At 34.4% G+C, this 19,036-nt stretch overlaps 2 protein-coding genes across 2 annotated transcripts in view; both read left to right on the top strand.

Moving 5' to 3' along the window:
* Positions 1-3,251, top strand: part of LOC136807815 (uncharacterized) — a 19,045-nt gene extending 15,794 nt beyond the window's left edge. Inside the window, exons 2-3 of the mRNA XM_067064436.1 lie at positions 25-2,337; positions 2,613-3,251. Of these exons, the coding sequence (XP_066920537.1) occupies positions 25-2,337; positions 2,613-3,251 (2,952 nt within the window). The remainder of the gene's footprint in view (positions 1-24; positions 2,338-2,612) is intronic.
* A 3,465-nt stretch (positions 3,252-6,716) lies between these two features.
* LOC136807797 (uncharacterized) lies at positions 6,717-8,216 on the top strand. The gene is made up of 4 exons (XM_067064420.1): positions 6,717-6,802; positions 7,033-7,097; positions 7,360-7,572; positions 7,737-8,216. The coding sequence occupies exons 1-4, from the start codon at positions 6,720-6,722 to the stop codon at positions 7,883-7,885; spliced, it is 510 nt and encodes a 169-aa protein (XP_066920521.1). The 5' UTR covers positions 6,717-6,719; the 3' UTR covers positions 7,886-8,216.
* Positions 8,217-19,036: the final 10,820 nt, after the last annotated feature.

The raw sequence follows: 19,036 nt of genomic DNA, 5'->3' as shown, positions 1-19,036 counted from the left end.
AAGCATTTTATCAACAATTACTAGAAGACAAAAGACTTTTACGAAAAATCAGTTTTGGAAAATCAACACATTACTACCCACTATTTTGCTGCTCGTACAATCAATTACTACAACACTGTTATGCGAACACTTTTGCAATCTGACACATTTTGGTTCAGATTTGAGTTTGCCAAAGGGCGCGGACAAATCCATTCCCATGGTGTTCTCTTTTCTGAGCAACATGCCAAAATTGTGGAAGATTGTCTCAACTGTGGTGAAGAAGATAAAGCAAATCAGCTCTATAATTGGCTCCAATCAGAAACAAACAATACTGATGAAATATTTTCACCCATGTTTACGAGTCTACATCCCGCAGGTGGATCAGAAGTTATTGGTGAAAATGGAGAAAGAGAATGGATTCCTAATAAAGAGGGATGGGCGCCACCAGAAGGAACCAGAAATCCCCCTGAGTACGATCCATTGGGAGTTCCAATTCTTCAAACTTGTAATGAAGAGAATGATTTGAACGAGCTTCATACAGACATCACAAATATGGTGGCTCTTCATTCTTGCAATGGATATTGTCTAAAGAAGAAAAATAAGGATTCCGAAAGACGCTATTGTCGAGCTCATTTTGGGAAAGAAGATCCAATAACCAAAAAGACACCCGGCAAAGAATTACACCCATTTGAAGCTCGCATTGAAGGTGACGGTCATCCAAGATACGAAGGACCTCGAGATCACGCAAGAATGCTCAATCATATCAAAACCTTACTCATTGCTTGGCAGGCAAACTGTGACTGCCAAGCATTGATTGACCAGGATCTTTTGAACCTTGTCAAATACATTTGCTCGTATTGCTGCAAAGGTGCCACAACAACGGAAGAATTTGTCACTATTTACGGAGAGCTATTACATTCTTCAGACATAAGTACCACTATCAAGAATGTTGCGCAACGGCTTCTAATGAAAGTGGTGGGAGTTGTCGATGTACCAGCTGCAGCTGCTGATTTTATCAACACAGGAGGACACCTTTATCATTCCACGAATCTTACCCAAAGAGTTGGTTTGAGTGGTTACCGCCAGTTGAACTCTAAAAAATCAAATGGCAGTGAATACGCTACCGTTGAAACGCCTTTAGACAAATTTCTTCGTCAAGAGCGACGTGAAGAAGATCCTGAAATGACTCTTTATGACTGGGCCAAGAAATGCAGGTGTAATTACCCCTGTGGACGTGATCATATTCCTTTATTCACTGGGACTGACGTGAAACCAATATGGCCACTTTCTGAAGACTGTTGCAAATCTCAACTCATGATCTATTCAAAAGGAACGTGGGAATCGCCTGAGGATCTCAAGGATGAAGATGAACAATTTTCAGATGCACTTGCTGCATTTCTCAACGATGATCCGGATTGTCCCGACTTCTTGAAGGAAATTATATATTTATCAAAGCTTAAATATGACAAAAAACAAGAGAGGGAAAGGCGTAGAAACAGAAACAGAAACGATGAAAATCAAATCCAAGAAAGTCAAGATGTGCAGCTAAGTCAACCAGCATCTCAAGATTCTCAGCAGTCATCTCAAGATTCAAATTATAATGATTTGAGACTAGGTGAAGCACTACTGAGAGATATAAGGCTCAACAACAATGTGAATTTTGATTCTATTATTGGAGAAGCTAATCTTTTCGATGGAGGTCCTGAATTTGATTGGAATGCCTATGCAAAAGAATGCTTTGGTTCTGACGATTGGCCAGAGAATACCAAAACTTGGCTTCAGGACAAATATGAAGAAGTAGAGGAAAGAATTACCACTCATCTTAACAACTACAATCTTCCAGTTATCAATCTGTTGTATGCTAATCCTTTGCAGCGTGTCATAATTGCTATGAATCTAGAAAAACTTCTCAGTGTTGCTGCAGGTACTGATAATTCGGAACCTTTACGACTTCTTGTTCAAGGCTATGGAGGTACTGGTAAAACTTTCACGATCAACGCAATCACCTATATTACTAGGAGGTTATTCAGACGCAATGGATCTACTCTCAATATTGCACCAACTGGTGCTGCTTCCAATTTAATTCCAGATGGGCGAACTCTACACAGCACTACACCAATTCCTTTTATGACAAAAAAGGAAAGAAGTACTGTCGACATTACAAGTCATCCAATGAACAGCCAGCAGAAAAGAAAATTACAAACACTGATTGGATTTAACAATGAAACCCAAAATCATGGTTTGTACACGTTGAACATGGACGAACGATCTATGTACTCTCCGAGGTTGTTGGCATGGTGTAACCAAAGATTTATGGAAGCAACCGAGGACTTTGAGAAAGATTTTGGGAATATTCCAGTTCGTAAACTTCTTTGGGGACCTCGGGCAACTAGGCCCCATTGAAGGGAACGATTTGTTTATTCAACCAAGTAAAAAACCTACCCCAGAAAACTTGAAAGGACATGCAATTTATAGAAGTTTTAAAAAATGTGTTTTATTAACGCAAACCATGCGCCAAAAACCTGATCAAAAGACCCTTCTTGAAAGACTCCTGCGAATACGTTCCGGAAATATTACCCAACAAGATTGGCTCGACATTAATTCAAAGTACGAACCAAATATGACTCAGAAAGAGAGAAGACTTTGACAACGGTCGTGTTATCACTCTAAATGAAACTTGGCAAGAAGTATTTGATGAGAACCGTGAAAAACTTTCAAGATTGCGTGTTCCTGTGGCCACGATCCCCTGCACAGAAGGCAGAGGAACATGTCATAAAACAAGTGGTCAAAAGCAAATGGGACAAATACCAGGAATTTCCTTCATTGCTGTCGGTTGTCCTGTTATGCTTACAAAGAACCAAGGTCCTTTGACTACTTTTGGTTTGAATAATGGAGCAATCGGCACAGTAATCGCTATTCTCTACCCAGATGGGTGCTGTCCACCATCACCACCAGATGCTATTATTGTTCATTTTGAAGGTTATAATGGACCTGTTTGGAATGAAGAACATCCTAAATGGGTACCGATTGTCCCAATGAAGTCTAGATGTGACGCTCATCAAAGCTGTTCGCGCACTGGATTTCCACTACTTGCTGCATATAGTATTCCTATTGCTAAAAGTCAAGGAATGACGATTGGAGAAGGTAAACCAGCTACGCACATGCGCGTTAAATTACAGCAGAAAACTTTCATGGAATCTTTATCGTTAGGCACTACCTATACAGCTCTCAGTAGAGTAGAGTCCGACAAAACGGTGGTGTCTTGTCGATGATGAAGTGCCCATGGATCGTTTAATGGTTATCAACAATCATAGTGGAATGCCTGGTAGAATAGAAGAGGAGAAAAGACTGAAAGGGATGTCCGATCAAATTGTAGCTGACTATGTTCATTATATGGATGGTTCCGATTCCTATCTAACTCTTTTAAATGCGTTTGACGAGTTTTGTGATGATGGAATAACGTCAACTGTATGTGAAAAGAATGATGCCAGTTGCCCATGTTTACTGTGCAAATCACGTCATTCAAATTAATTTTTCACTTAATAACTGTACAAAAAGCCATTCATCAAAATTTCAACAATGCAACCTTACTGCTCTTTCCAGGTCACATTTTCCGCATAGAAAATCTCGTCAAAGAAAATGTTTCGTCGTAAAGTTTACCATATTTTCCAAAATAATACTTTCTAGTATAATAATTTTCAAAAACAAGCCAATCTACGTGCTCCATTAAATTTCCATATTAACCTGTAATAACCTTTAAAAATGATTCACTCTTTGACGATTTATTTTCTCGCTGTAACCTCCTTGTCACAGATTAAGTTTGTTGTGTGCCTATTTTTTTAGTGTTGGACAGTTTTGTCCCGAAAGCATATGAAAAAAACTTCGGAAAAATCCCTGAAAAGACAACTTCTTGCTATTCGACCTAAAAAATATTTTCAATAAGATTCTTTGACATGTTATGAATATAAAAGGTAAACTTTTAGAATGAAATAACTATGTTGCTTTAGCCATATGGTTTTTTATCCTCAAAATAGAGAAATAGAGGTTTTTACCATGTAGTGGAATCAACGCTGTTATTTTGTTGGGCAAGCGGAGGGGTATGATAGATTTAGCTGAGAAACGAACTTGATCCTTGATGAAAAGGCTTATAGCAAATGCTTGACCTGCCCAACTATCTATCAAATTAAGAGCTTCATTCAAAGGAGGACTCGCATTATCAAAGTCGTACTCGTAAATAGGGATCTACATAGAATCCCGGCGCCATAAAAAACAATACATATAGTGTTGTTGCTGAAACAAGCTTTGTGCATTAATAGGGAAATGCGGAATCCCGGCGCCAGAAATCAATGACTCAGTATTTAGCTGCTGTCAGCACTTCTTGTTTTAGCTTATGGGAATAAAATTCCCCTTGTACGACTAATTATTGTTTGCAAGTCAAACTCCCTTGGATAACCATTTGAAACATTTGTTGTAAATTTTGTATGGGCACTATGAATCATCACTATTTGGCGTGGCTAAGGGCTGACTGTGAGGGGAGTAGGGAGGTCAGCCGTGATGATTCAAAATTTTCTCTGACATGACTTAATAATCCAGACGTATATGACAATGCTTTAAAATATGTATTCTTTTTCTATTTTAGGTTGGTGAATTCATCCACAACAGCAAAATTTTACTCAAGTTTGATCTTACTTTACTTATTGCTTCTTTATACTTCATAAAAGTGTCTAAAAGTGAAAATCGGCCAAATCGTATGAGGTACTTCATGCATATCTCTGAACTGGAGTGTGACATTTTTCAAACAAACAATTTTGCATTTCTGACGATATGTTAAAAGTTAACTTAAACAAATTTGTTTACTTATAGATTTCCTGGGCTATCTGTTCTGCTGTATAATGAAGCTATAAATTGCCACTTACGACATTCGAAATTGTTTCTAATTCACCCAAGATATTGATCACACTTTCTTACTGAACGCTCATTGGTTCTTTCATGTTGAAAGTGAGTATTCTGAAGTTTTATAACAACCAAGTTATATCTTCTTAATGATTTTTTAAAAACGAATCTGAAATTATCTGTTCGCTCAGTCTGACCGGAGAAATTGACCTGACCGCCAATCTTTGAAGAAGAGTCTCCTAGACATCAGTTCTCCCAGCTATGAAGTTATCAGCTAGAGCGGGAATATAGATATTATCAAGGGAATATTCACTCTTTTTAAACTTTTTAAAATACTTTCAATTGTTTTTTTTTATTTACAGGTTTCTACTCTAGCACGGTGGATGAGCATGTTACGACGTCTATCAAAGCCAACGACGCCCAAAGATAAAATTTTATAAATAGCTGTTATTTTTTATGAATTGGGGAAAATAATAAATTGAAAGTAAACTTTTAACTAGTCAATTTCCTGCTAGTGTTCCGGGGGGGGGGTGAGATACTACGTTTGCGAGGTGAAGTATATGTCCGAGCCAAAGTTAGAAAATCAACCCTTTGAGAGACTGAATTTTGCCGCTGTTGCGACAATTCAAGGGACTACTTTTCTATTTTTTACTCAATTACCAAATATTATAACTTTTTAAGGTAATTGATTTTGAGAGACTTTCGAGGGTTTTAAAAAGGAACCATTTAGCACATAACCGACACCCATTTTGTCCATGTACCCCCCTCCTCCTCCACACGTGGTGTATATACCATTTCGGGAGTATGTATTAAGTCAAAAACATAATAGAAAAATGTCCTTCTAACCTTGACCACAGAGCCAATTTTACAGTGGAATAGCATTATTTATCTTTTCTCAACCGGGACAGAATTCGAGAGATCTTTCGCCACCGGACACGAAGTTTGAGCATATTTTTCCAGTGGGGTGGAGATCCCTGTGACACAAGGGTGTTTTAAAAATATCTACTCGATCTACTTTATTTTTATGTGTACATGTTTTTTTTATAAGCAAGTGTATGCCCCTTGGTCAGGCTCGTGTATGCTTAAGTTCTTTAAGCATCCAGGCATATCTTATGCTTATTATATGCTCATGATTCACCTCGAGCCAAGTTTGTAGTGAAATTTCAGAAAAACGTACGTGCTTGAAGTTTTGCAAAGATTTGTTCAGATTTTGGGGGCAGTGGAATGTAGGAAACCTTGGAAAGTCTTATTTTTACTTGACCTCTACCAAACCTTTTTAAATAGATAAAAATGACAACTGGAAAAATATTTTAGGCTGACATATATGCTTATGTTATGTTTAGGAATCCTGCAAATCTGAGCTTCATATGCTTATAAACGCTATGCTTAAAAAAAAACATCTACTTGATTGTTTCGCGTAACCCCCCCTCCCTCTTTAGACCTCACGGTAGATCGTAAAAGTATGTAAAAGATTTGTTATAATGGACTGTGCAACTTCTTCAGCCATATGTTGGTAGAATCGAGTGCATTCAAAATTTCATAGTGTTTTTTGTTCAAAATCCACCAAACTAAATTCCCGCCAAATTTCTGCCTTTTGGTAGGTCACGTACGTGATTTCAAACCAGAAACCTACATTTATACAGATTTATGTAACATTGAAAAAACATTCGATTTTCGTAATGCAACAATAATGAAACTCCGAAAATTCGAATGTTTTCTTACATAATGGTTTGTTGCAACAAGTTATGTATTGCAACAAGTTATGCAACTCAGCGAAAATCTATAATTATGTAAGAAAACATTCGAATTGCAATGTTGATTGAAAGTTTGATGTCAAATTGAAATTTATGTCATTCTCAGTTCAGACAGCACCCAGTCAACACCAACCACCAACGGAGATATATCATGGAAGAACAACAACTTCAAGCACGTATGTTTTATTTCAAACTATTATTTCCTTTGCTAGAAATAATGTACTCTTAAATTCAAAGATCATTTGTTCGGTTGACTGGAAATAGAATAGACTATTTTTAAGAGCAAAGCATAAGGTTCCCTTACCAGCACCTTTACTATTTTCAAATTATTCTCTAAGATCAATCGTCAAGTAAATTATTAGTATTTTTATAGCGTATCTAATCTGAATTATGATTGTTCTTTTAGAATTGGCGCAGAAACAAGCCCAAAAGTTGCTAAGCAGGAGGAGGACCGTCTAAATGAGGCAATGGGTAAGGCTTTTTTTAATTGATTGACGACTTCACATATTTCATAAAAAGGAGTTTTTGCATTATTTAAGTCACCAAAATGATACTTTGAAAGTTTTGCAAATACTTCTACCAACTATTACCAATTAATCACCATTATAATAGGCCATATTTTAAGGAACATATTCGCTTGGCTTAGTTTTAGTGTAAGAAATTGTGAAGGAGAAGAAATTATGCTGTATTATGCGGAAATAAATAACGAAACAGCAATACAATTATTTTTCAGCATTATGGTTCTCTGCTTATTCGGCGTCGAAACCAACCAACAACAACAACAACAACAACAACAATTTCAATTACCACCAGCGTCACCAACGAGGAGGGCAGAAAAGGAAAATAGAAAACGAGGAGGACAGGGACGTGAGGGAATTCGGATCGTGGGTGGCTCGGGGTGGGTTTTTCGAAAACTCAACAGAGAAAGTGGTGGACGAGCAAAAAGGTATTTGCATTAATATCATTCATTTATTCTATACAATTTTCTTTCACTTTTAAAAGAGCCCTCGTTTATGGAAATCAAGAACATCGGAACTTTCGTCTTGTCATTCTATAATGAAAGTAACAGTGATACATTATATATATATATATATATTTTTTTTTTTGTAGCTCGTGCATACGTTCGGTATGCACGACAAAAAAAGAAGATGGGGCACAGCCACACCGACACGCATTTGGAGTTCGGCCGCTGGGTAAAGACCGGTGGCCAGTTGTATGGGTACTCCCATCATGGAAGCCACAAGAAGAAGAAAACCTAGGTAAACAAAATTTTTGTAATATTTTTTGTCATCGATACCTTTTTAATCAACATTCAGTTTAATACTAAAAAGGTTAACTAAGTTGCTTTCTTACCTAACTTTCCAGTGTCTTGACTATGAAATTATAGAGTGTTGATTATTAAGGTGTCTATGGTTGTAGTATTAACATATTTTATGCCTAGGATTTTTTCTTCTTGTGTCTTCCTTCAATGAAAAAAGTCCCATACACTGAAAATTCTATTTGTGCCTTTGCCCCATCTTCTTCATTATAAAGCTCATCCACCACTTTTTTTGTTGAGTTTTCGAAAAATAAAATACTCAGAGTTTTCTACATGATTACCCTCCTCGTTGACGTTTTACTTTACCACGATTGAAATTGTTGTTGTTGTTGTTGTTGTTGTTATTACATTCCTAAAAATAGCTGAGCTGAAATTTAAACTAATCTTAACCCTCTGGCCTTCATTCGTTTTCATTTGTAAGCGGTAGAATGTTTTTTTTTATAATGTATATGTTTTACAGTATGATATATTTTCCATTTTCAAATAATGAATCATAAGAAATTCTTAACAACTTAGCTAAAATTGAGTTTTTGTTGACTCTTGTTGACTGGGTGCACATGATTTTATTTGAAGAATGACTTCTCTTTTTTCCTGTTCTTTTTTTGCAAATTTTTTTGTCCATGAATGAAATGACATGACATGAGTTTAATATATGGTTTGATACGTTATTATTTAATATTTAATTTTAAGTTGCAAAAGGTTATTATACTAATGTTGATGTATATTTACAATTATTTTTAATTTATTCAAATTATTTATTCAAATTATTTAAGAAGAATTAAAATCTATTCTAAAATGTAAAAAAAAGATTAATTTCACACTTTTTGACTTGTTGAGTGGCGATTTGAAAAATTCGAATGGCAGTATCAATCAAAACCTGTTATTATCGTTCTCACAATTTAAAAATCCCTTGATCAAATCGATCTGATTGGTTGAAACTCAAAATTATGATCTAATGGGCCTATGCTATATTACCTGTCATACACATACTCAATTCAAAAAAAAAATACGAGATTCTTTTTAGCAAGCCACCCCTCTTATGATACGAATAGCCCCAACATTCACATGCCTAACATAACTGGTGGGCGGGTTTGGGGCGTCTGTAGAATCCCTTTCGCTTTGCGAACACGAGACTCGTTCTCCGTGCGTAACCCCTTTTACGATTGATTACATCAATGACAAAAATCATAACTACCATGAATTTTTTTAAGAACTTTTTGAACTTTACACAAAAAAGTGAAAAACTATAGCAAAATAATACAATAGCACACAAAAGATTATAAATTATACAAAAATCTTTATCTGATCGTGATAATAGCATTAACAAACAATAATAATAATATTTACCAAACTGTCTAAAAGTTTTTAATATAATTTTGATTCTTATTATGTCAAATTTATTTATCTTATTGCTGCCAAAATGTGACTTAATAATTTCAAACAGATTAATAATAATAGCCTTTTGCCATTTCAAATGAAAATTTAGAAAAAAAAGAGCAAAACTATTTTATTTAGACTGCTCAAGAAAAGAGTATTTCATTAGAAAATTGATTACAGTAATGTGACGCATCCAAAACTAGAATTTGTACTGAAGCTGAAATCTCTATAGTTGGTTCATCTTGAAATTGTAGTCTAGCCCCATTCTGGTGTCTCGTTTGGAACTGTTTGCCAAATCAAGCAGGGAATCCTGTACCAGGGGTAAAAAGCCCCCAATCCGAATTGAAAACAAACCATATGTCATCAGAAACTCATTTATTCATTATGTACATAATGCAGCATGGTTATGTTTGGTATCAAAATTCAGTTGTTGTGTTATAAATTTTATACTTTGTATATACATTATGCATCCAAATTCATTTGCATTAGCAATTACATGTCAAAATCAAATCAAGATGTACTTTCCAGAGATGATTTACATGACAAATATTGATATCCAGTTTACAGGAAAAATTTTGAATCCAAAAACTTCCAAGAAACTAAATGTTAGGTACACATCATCATTTTGATTGAATTATTCCATTCTGTTGTTTCCTTGAAGTTAAATATGGTTCCACTCATCTTATTAGCAGACTTTGTTAGTGTTTACAAAGATTTCGAACCAACCACGTGAAGGTGCAAAATAATCCATTGATCTAGGGGCTACTGGACAGTATGATGGCAACTAACCTGAAAGTATATAATGAAGAGAGAATTAGGATCTTTGCAAGCTACACCTACATTAACAAACACAAAACAACAAAATTTAAGTCAAACAACAACTGGACAACCAATGAAATTAATCTTATATAATAACCGGCTGACTGTGGGTAACCGCCAACCGCAATGCTTTCATGAGTCTATCTACTAAACTTCTTGGATGGGTTTTTTTGGTTCTGAGAATAATACTTACAATTCAGGAAAAGTTCTGCACACGTGCAAGACATCAAAGTGTATCCATCCAGATCCATCAAAGAATTTTTGCCCACAAGATGGAGAGAAATGGAACTGTACAGGCAATTTCCATTTGGAAGAGAACTAAAACAAAATAGAAATCATTTTTAAGATTGTCGTGCAGTTTTTATGACCAGTACTTGACTGGCAGGAGCTGGCCCGCAAACTAAACATAGTCAAATACAATCTGTTTGTGTACCTCAAAATAGTGTGCGAAAAACCCACCCAGCTCTTTGTCTCCCCAGAAGAATTTTTTAACCGGCCAAAACATTAGGGTGTCAAGGTCCTCAGAATCACAAAATTTCAATGTTATTTTTTTTCTCTTATTTCAAAATAAAACCACAATAGTAGGCCATGGGCAGATAAGTAGAGAAAGAGGGGGAAGGGAAGCAGTTTTTCCTGCACTTATCAGATTATAATTGATAACATGCAGGCATGAAAAATAATAGAAAAAAATACCACATACCTTACAGATTTGACTTTCCTTGTTGCAATGGATTTCAGAAGATAACCATAAGAAGAAAAACAAACATTGAGATGACCTTGATGGCAGCCCTCAGATGACGAATTTGGAGAAGATCGAAAATGTGCAGGCTTCAAATTCTACAGAATTTGCGACAAAATAGATAAAATCAGGACTGTCTATTCTGTTTTTTCTTCTCCAAGCATCTAAAGCCATTTGACGAGTCTTGACTTTTAACGTTTTGACACTAACAGCCATCAAATCCCGGGCAAACCCTGCATTTTGACCTCATCCAGGTCTTTCTGCAAAACTTTGCAGGGTGCAGGCCTGCAAAACTCTTTTGTACACAAAATCTAAAATACAGACTCGAATTCACGCTTCTTGTAACGCGACTTGATAAACAGTTTTCTTATATTTACCGCGGACTTTAAGTCAGTAAAATAAATCGAATTACACTAACGAATGATCCGGAAAAACATTTCCGGGTAGGCTAAAAACAAGCTGCGACAAAAAAGACTCCGGAGCATACCCTGCGAGTGCATGTTTTGCAGGGGTGTCGCACCGCCCCTGAACTTAACTAAAGTGTGTTTTATACACTATCTTATTTTGTGTCTTTCGGGAAAGTACTTTTTAATTAATTTTCTACTGAAGTGTGTCACTTCCCTATTTGTGTCGTCTGGGAAAGTACTTTTTAATTAAATTTTATGTTACTTAAGAACCTTTTTCTATCATTGTTGCCATGTCGACTAGCAAAAAAAGAGTTCCTACTTCTCCTTTAGAAGATACTGCTAGAAGCATTGATGTCCTTAAGGAAGATTTTACCAAAAGAAAAAAGTTGAAAGTTCATTTTCTTGACCAACCATCTACTTCCTCTCCAAAAAAGAACAATATCCAGTCTGAATCTGAACCAATCCATAATGAGGATGGTGTTGAATTGTTGTCTGGTTTTGAATCTCGTAGCTCTTCTTCTTCCAACCCTTGGTCAAACCCAGTTGTTAATGTTGTTGGTCCCACATTTGACTCTTCTATAAAAAAGAAAAAACTTAAAATTATTTTGCATAAACACTCTTTTAATAAACCTTATAATATTGAGAATATAAACTCTCATTTAAATAATTTTAAAATTCTTTCTGTTAAAGAAGCACATACCGAATCATCTGTTCTAATTTGTGAAATAGATATTGTAGACATAGATAAAATCATGGATAGAGATAATTGGTCTGAAAAAATTAATAGGTTGCAAATCGACAAACGTTCAAGACTTTTAGATAGCTTTTGTGTGAATAAAACTGCCAAAGACTCTGACATTCCACCTATCTCTTTGGAAAAAGTTTATGAAAACTTAGAACATCATGGTATTCCCAGGGTTTTTAACTTAAGGAAAGAGGGTAATCTTGTTATTTTTGAAGTTGTAAAAGGTGACATTTCTGAAGAATTTTCTTTCACTACTAAAATAAATAATCTTATTCGTAAACACCACGTTAGAATCTACGATCCAGTAGATAATTATATAACTCAATGTAAAAAATGCTTTAAATTCGGTCATATCTTCTCAGCTTGCAAATCTAATGCTCAGCTATGTAGTTGGTGTGGAAAAGAGAACTGTTCTAAGAAATGCTCGACTAAATCTTGTGTAAATTGTGGAAGAGGTCACTCTGCTTTTTACAGAGGCTGTGAGGTTTATAAGAAATTGTTTGAAAAAGCTACCATAACAAGAAACGATAGACAAAAGATTCAAAAGATCATCAACACAATCTCTCAGTCTGTATCTGAAGTTAAAACCACCTGTCAGTCCTTCGAAAAATCCTATGCACAAGTTGTCGAATTTGAGAAGAAATCTGTTTCTCTGGAGTCTAAAGTGGATCATTGTCTAACCTACATTGAAAATGTTGATAATAAATTGTCTGAAATAAATTCTAATCTTTGTAAGATTGTTGAGAATAATAAAACCCAACACGCAAATCTTGTAAACTTAGAAACTCACCTTAAAAATCTTACTCCTAGAATTGATAAACTAGAATCCTCTGTAAATGAAATTAAAGAATCTTTTGTATCCAAAACAGAATTATCTGAAGAACTTTCCTCTGAGTTATCTTCTTTTTCCAAAAATCATGTCTCTAACAATTCTCTTATTCTTATTCTTTTCGAATGTCTCTATGCTATGGAACAAGGTCATATGTCTGACTTCATGAACATTTGTTTCCACCTTCTTAGCATTTCATCTAGACATCTAGGACCTATTGATAAAATAGGATTTACAGACAAGTTTACCAACCTTCAAGAAACCTCTCTAATCTGTGCACAAAATCCACCTGAAAGTAACTCTTCTTTACCATGACTTTGAAAATTTTGCAACTAAACCTTAATGGATACAAATCTAAGAAACGAGATCTTTTAACCCTCATTACTGAACAAAAACCAGACTTAGTCTGTCTCAATGAAACAAAACTCATTAAGAAAGAAACCATTACCATCCCAAATTTTATTGCCGACCCAAAAAAATATCAGCGTTTTGATTGGTCGAGAGCATCGAGATATTTGCGATATTTCATATTTCTTTAGTCTGGAAATATGACCGCGTTGACTTTTGGGGGACTGGGTAAGCGGCGGGAGAAAAATCAAAACAAAGCAGCCGAAAAGAACTGACTTTCGGAGAAACTGACTTGGGAATCAAAAGGGGGAAACGCAACAAAAATATGTTCAGATTAATTTTTACTTTGGAGTTCTTCCATAAAAGACACTAAAATCAAATCTGATGAACTAAGAATTTATTATAAAACTACTTGACACCACCCAAATATTTTCAACTTTTGGCAAACTTGTCCGTGTGATAACCAAACAGTTTTTTATCAATGCATACAAAAAAACTTGAGATTCTTGAATGTTTGCCAATAAAATTTCTCATAACATAACAAGGAAAGTGTAATGTCTTGTATTTAACCAAATGACGAGTGATTTTTATAAAAGTTCTCTCCTAATTCTCGTTCTCGACAACAACCAACGTAGTCTACGTCCTTGACTTTTCAACTCAACAATCATTATACATCTTCCTTCTAAAATTCGAAACATTTAGAGCTTGACGATAATCAAGAAAGTATCCAAATTGTTTTGCTGTTGAAAAAATTTTGTTCTTTAACCATTTTTACAAGCATACATTTCCATCATGGGACTCCTTTCCTCTGTTATTCTTTCCCATGGCCATGTCACGGAAACAAAAACATAGAAAAAGACTGAATGTTATCAATCTGATTAATCCAATGATGGAGGGTTTCTTCTCTATCGAAACCATACTGTACATCATCTGCATTTTGAATTATCAATCTAGAAACTTTCAAATACATCTCTAAAAAATCTGCAACTCTTCAAAACAAAACTTCTGGATCGAAAATTATCGAAAAATGTTTCTCTATTTTGTTTTTGTGTGAATATTTTTAGCGGGAAGTTTTCGAATGTTATTTTGTTCGAATCTAACGTTCGAATTAGATTTTCGAATAAAAACATTCGAAAGTACACAGAAGCAGAAGAAGGCGGAAGTAAGTTTAAAAACAAAAAGAGGACAATTTTTTTGAGTCGACAATAAATTAGTTATCACATGACTTCTCGTGCAATACTCGATATTTTACTCGTTCCGAGATTTTACCGATATTTTTCCTCGCCTAAAGGCTCGGAAAAATATTACGGAAAAATCTCGGAACTCGTAAAATATTTCTCGTATTGCACTCGAAGTCATGCGATAACTAGTACATATTCCTATCATGAATAATAGGATAGGCAGACGTACTTTAAAATCATTTGGTGGGGGTACTGCAATTTTGATAAAAAATGACATTGCTTTTGATTATGACAAAAAATTCCAGATTGGTAAACATGAAATTATTTCTGTCAGTATTTTTCCAGACTCAAGAAACATGAAACGTTTTTTCAACCTCTATTGTTGTTATTTTCCTCCTTCTTTCACTGTAGATCTAGATGTTGTTAAATTTCTCTTTCCACCAAATTCTATCATTGTTGGTGATCTGAATGCTAAACACCCTTCTTGGGGATGCCTTAAAGAATACACAAGTGGCTCAGATTTCAGAGAACTTTTCGATGAAAGTAATATGGAAACATACTATATGCCTCCTAATTACAAAAACAAAAAAGGGGAATATAAGGAAGTAATCCAACAGATTATAACATCCCAAGATAGATTTTTTCAAATCGAAAACATATCATCACTCTCTAATATGGGTTCTGACCATCTCCCAGTTACTTTTTCTGTTTTTGATCCTCTTGCTTCTTGTAAAAAGACTAAATACATTAGACTCTATCATAAACTTAATCTTGATTCTGTCTCTAATTCTCTCAGTAATTTTTCTAATGAAAAGGTCTTTGGTGTTCAAGAAGTTGAAAACAAAACTTCTCAACTTATTTCTTTATTAAAGGTCATTGAATCTAAAGTTCCAAGAAAATTAATTACATCTAATAACCAAGGTCTGTCATTAAAGTCAAGAAAACTAATTAAAGAAAGACGAAAAATCATTAATCTTCTCAGGAAAAATAAACACTCCATCTTTCTAAGATCGAAAAAGAATCAATTAAATAGAGAAATTAAACAAGAAAACAGGAATACGGAAGACAAAAGATTTAACGATATAAAAACTAAAATTAACAATAAAACAACATCTAAAAAAGCTTGGAAACAAATAAAAACCATTCTAGATGGAGATAGCAAAAACAGTAAATTTAATTCCCCTAAAACTTTCAAAAAAGATGATGGATCATTAGTAAAGGACAAACAGGACATAGCCAATGCTTTTTGTGACAGACAGAAGACAATCTTTCAACCTAACGAATCTAAAGACAATAGACATAAATATTTAGTAGACTATTGGTTTAACAACACTCAATTCCATCTCAGAGAATATAACTCCATTTATTATCGTTTTTCTTCTAATTTGACTAAATATGTTGTTGATGCTCCAATCATACTGTCTGAGGTTATGGATGTTTTGAAAGGCCTTAAACCCAACAAAGCTCCAGGTGATGATGGGATCAAAAACAAACTTCTCCATACTATCTCTGAACAAATAGCTCCTTGTCTCACATCTCTCTTTAACGACTGGCTTAACAACTCTGTCTTTCCTTCCCAGCTCAAAACTGCAAAAATAAAAATGATCCCAAAGAAAGTGAATACCACCAAAATATCTGAACACAGACCAATTAGTCTCCTACCTACAATTGGCAAAATTTTTGAGAAGATTATAGCAGATAGAATATACAATTGGGCTGAAACCAATAATATATTAAATAATGAACAATCAGGTTTTAGGAAAAACAGGTCCACCATTGACAATCTATTTCAATTAATTAATGACTTTCAAGAAGCAAAAATCACTGGGGAACGCATGCATGCTGTTTTTGTTGATTTCGAGAAAGCATTTGATAAAGTTAATCATAGTCTCCTTCTTTACAAATTAAACACTCTTGGTCTACCAAAATATCTACTTCATATTTTTCATAGTTATCTATCTAATCGTAAAGCTTTTATCCAACATCATGATTTTAAATCTTCTACTTTTGTTTTGAAAGCAGGTGTCCCTCAAGGCTCCTGTCTTTCACCTATACTTTTCTCTATTTTTGTTTCTGATGTTCCTAAACCTACCAACAATAATAAGACTAAACTGTCTCAGTTTGCAGATGATCTTGGGGCATGGGAAAGGTACAAAAGAGTTAATGACTCACACCTAGATGAATATATAGAAATTTTATTTGACTGGTTTGACAAGTGGGGTTTAGTAGTAAATTTAGATAAAACCAAGCACATTAACTTTGGAACAAGTAAAATCACAATATGGGTTAGAAACACTAGATTAAAAAAAGGAAATGAAATAAAATTTTTAGGTCTTTCCATTGATAAAAAATTAAACTTAATAACTCATACCACTAATAAAATTAATAACTCGTATCATCTACTAAACTTTCTTACCACACTGAAAAACCAATACAATATGAATAAAAACAAACTTCTTATGTTCTATAAAAGTCTCTTAAGATCAAGACTTGAATACTCCCACATTTGCCTTCTTTCTCTCTCAAACTTTCAACTTAACAGATTAGAATTAATTCAAAACAAAGCTTTACGTATAATTTTAAATAAACCAAGATGGACAAGAATCACAGACATGTATGCAGAAGCCAAGATTTGCTCAATTATAGACTTAAAAATCTTTCTAAGAGATGGTTTAACAAAGCAGTAGCTACACCTCACCACCCAATCAATCACACAGAATACTTAACGATAAATAATCCTGATAAACCAACTTTATATGAGCTACTATTGTCTTTTTGAACTTCTTTTAATACACTTATAGTATTTTATGTTCTTTTCTTTTCACAAACTCTTACATCTTTAAATCGACACATCTTTTCTGTTTCACCTCACACATTCTTAATTTCTACAAACTCCTTATTTAATATTTAAACACATATACACTGTAAATAATATATCACCTAATATATATTTTACTTTCCACAATCATTATTTAACTTATAAAAATCACTTATTTTTCTTGCTTTTGTCCGCTCACATCATATTTCTTATCAAAACTCACATTATACCTCACCTCACCTCAAATCATTTATTTTAACTCTTACTTATAATATAAATATAACTCATCGTATAATATAAGAAATACTCTTTTATCCTCTTCTGTTCTTAATTAAAAAAAAAATAATCCTTTTTTGTTTATAATTTTTTTATAAAACTCCAAGTGACAAACCTCTTCCTCTAATGTTATAATGGTCTTAGCTGGTTGTTGTCTCTCTTCTGCATTTATCATTAAGGTAATAACATACTCAGTATCTATAACCTCTTTCCCTCATAGTCTTTTTGATAATCTCTTTTCACATGTCGTTCAGTAGGCTGGAAACAGAACTTCGTCATTTAACCTAAATCCACAATGCGCAAAGACTTTCCTAACTGAAAGTGACGCCCCCAAAATAACATAACATAACAACTTTCCAACTACTCGTCACTACCCATTGAAGTTTCTGGTCTCGTTGATGACAATGTTTCCGAGAGCCAAATCTATGGGACTCAGGTCTCATATTCTGATGAAGAAAACGATGAGCCTCTTTCACCGTCTTTGGCCCCGAAAATAGCTGCTCGTGATCCTGAACCTCAAGCTCCAGAAACCTCTACATTATCTCGATACGTTCAATTGGAAAGACTTCGAAATCAGGTCATTACTTTCCGCTTATAAAGAGCACAAATCTAAGTTTGACAGCGTATCCTACAAGTCGAACCAAGTTTGGGGTATAATTGAAAAAAAGTTACAAAGGACTTCATTTCAAAAAATAAATTTGTGGTGCCAGACTCGAAGCAATGTGATAGGAAATGGCGACAAATGAAGATGAAATATAAAACACATGTCGATTATCTTGACCGAAGTGGAAATGGAGGTGAGGAGGGTATGTCAAAGCCACCACCAAAATATTTCGAAGAAATTGAGGATATCATTGGCCTGGACCATGATGTTCGACCAGCGCTAACAATAGATTCCAGAAACCCAAATCCCAATAAAAGACCAAGTCACGAGGAATTGGAATCAGACAATAAAAAGAAACAAAAAGGCAACCAGGATAACAAAAAGGAAAATTCAAAAACAAAAAGTTGTAAACTAATGGAGCAACTGTTAGGGCATTTAAAGGAGAATCAAAAGCGAAGAGATCAATTGATATCAGAACAAAAGAGACAGCATACTGAAAAAATGACCCTTCTAAGACAGTTAATGGGTCTTCCCGAAATAACATTAATATTAACAACAGTAATACTGATGATGAGGATGAGAATGAGTGAGTTGTCTTATTGAGTGCTAAAGAGTGAATTTATAGTATTTTTTTCATTGTTTTGTCTCTTTTGTTTTAATACCAATTGACCTCTTCTCTTTTGATTTTCAGCTTAAAAACTGTTAAAGCAACTTTTTCTTTAAGAAAAGTTTCGTTTACTTGAATAAAGATTGTTCTCGCTTTACATAGTTGCCTTTTTGCCTGTGGTTTAGAAAAGTCACATTGTGTGATGAAATTATGTCTAGAGAATCTAGTTTTAATAAATGCGAGACTCTAAAATATGCTGAGTTCTCATACTTTTATTTAAGGAGAAAATTCATTTAATCAAATTATACTATATACATGTAAAGTTATACATATAAATATACA

This window comes from Clytia hemisphaerica, unplaced genomic scaffold, assembly GCF_902728285.1.
Source record: "Clytia hemisphaerica strain Z4C2 unplaced genomic scaffold, Clytia hemisphaerica genome assembly, whole genome shotgun sequence".
NCBI lineage: Eukaryota > Metazoa > Cnidaria > Hydrozoa > Leptothecata > Clytiidae > Clytia > Clytia hemisphaerica.
Note: the sequence above shows the minus strand (reverse complement) of the source record. Positions and strands in the feature narration are given on the sequence as shown.